We start from the raw sequence: 864 nt of genomic DNA on the forward strand, positions 1-864 counted from the left end.
CACAACGGGGAAGCCGGGTGTCCCCGGAGCGACGGCGGCACGTCCAAGAAGAAATCGCGACAAGGAAAGCTTGTGAAACCGCTGGCCAAGGCCGAGGAGCCGGCTCCGGGCCAGGGCTCCCCCGGGGAGGCCAGCGCGGCGCCGGAGGTGCTGGGCTCCGGCCCGGAGCAGGGCGAGCGCGGTGGCTCGGAGGCCACGGCCGGGACCTACCCGGACTGGGCCCCCTCGCCCGGCGACGCCTCCCTCGTGACGTCCGAGAGCTTCAAGACCAGAGACGGCTTCAGAACTGCGAAAAGTAAAAAGAAGAGGCGCATCACACGGTATGACGCCCAGCTGATCCTGGAAAACAACTCCGGGATTCCCAAGTTGACTCTCCGCAGGCGTCACGATAGCAGCAGCAAGCCCAGCGACCAAGAGAGCGACGGGATGAGTTCTTCGAAAATCAGCATCAAGTTAAGTAAAGACCACGACAACGACAACAATCTCTATGTAGCAAAGCTCAATAACGGCTTCAACTCAGGGCCGGGCGGCAGCTCCACGAAGCTGAAGATCCAGCTGAAGCGGGACGAGGAGGGGCGGGCGCCGTGCGCGGACGGGCTCCGCGACAGCGGGCTGTGCTGCGGCGACCCGCTCTCCCTGCTCGAGTCCCGCATGGAGGTGGGCGGCTACGGCCAGTACGACGCCGAGAGCACGGACGAGCCCTCGTCCTCGGAGGCCGAGGAGGAGGAGGAGGACTACGAGGACGACGACTTCATCCCCCTTCCTCCCGCCAAGCGCCTGCGGCTCATCGTCGGGAAGGATTCCATAGACATTGACATCTCCTCCCGGCGGAGGGAGGATCAGTCCTTGAGGCTCAACGCGTAA

At 64.6% G+C, this 864-nt stretch overlaps 1 protein-coding gene across 1 annotated transcript in view; it reads left to right on the forward strand.

Annotated features, from left to right (window-relative positions):
* The window catches only part of KMT5B (lysine methyltransferase 5B), a 38,881-nt gene extending 38,017 nt beyond the window's left edge, over positions 1-864 (forward strand). The window contains exon 12 of the mRNA XM_077766566.1: positions 1-864. Coding sequence (XP_077622692.1) covers positions 1-864 — 864 coding nt within the window.

Source organism: Crocuta crocuta, unplaced genomic scaffold (genome assembly GCF_008692635.1).
Source record: "Crocuta crocuta isolate KB4526 unplaced genomic scaffold, BGI_CrCroc_1.0 scaffold636, whole genome shotgun sequence".
In the NCBI taxonomy this organism is placed as follows: domain Eukaryota; kingdom Metazoa; phylum Chordata; class Mammalia; order Carnivora; family Hyaenidae; genus Crocuta; species Crocuta crocuta.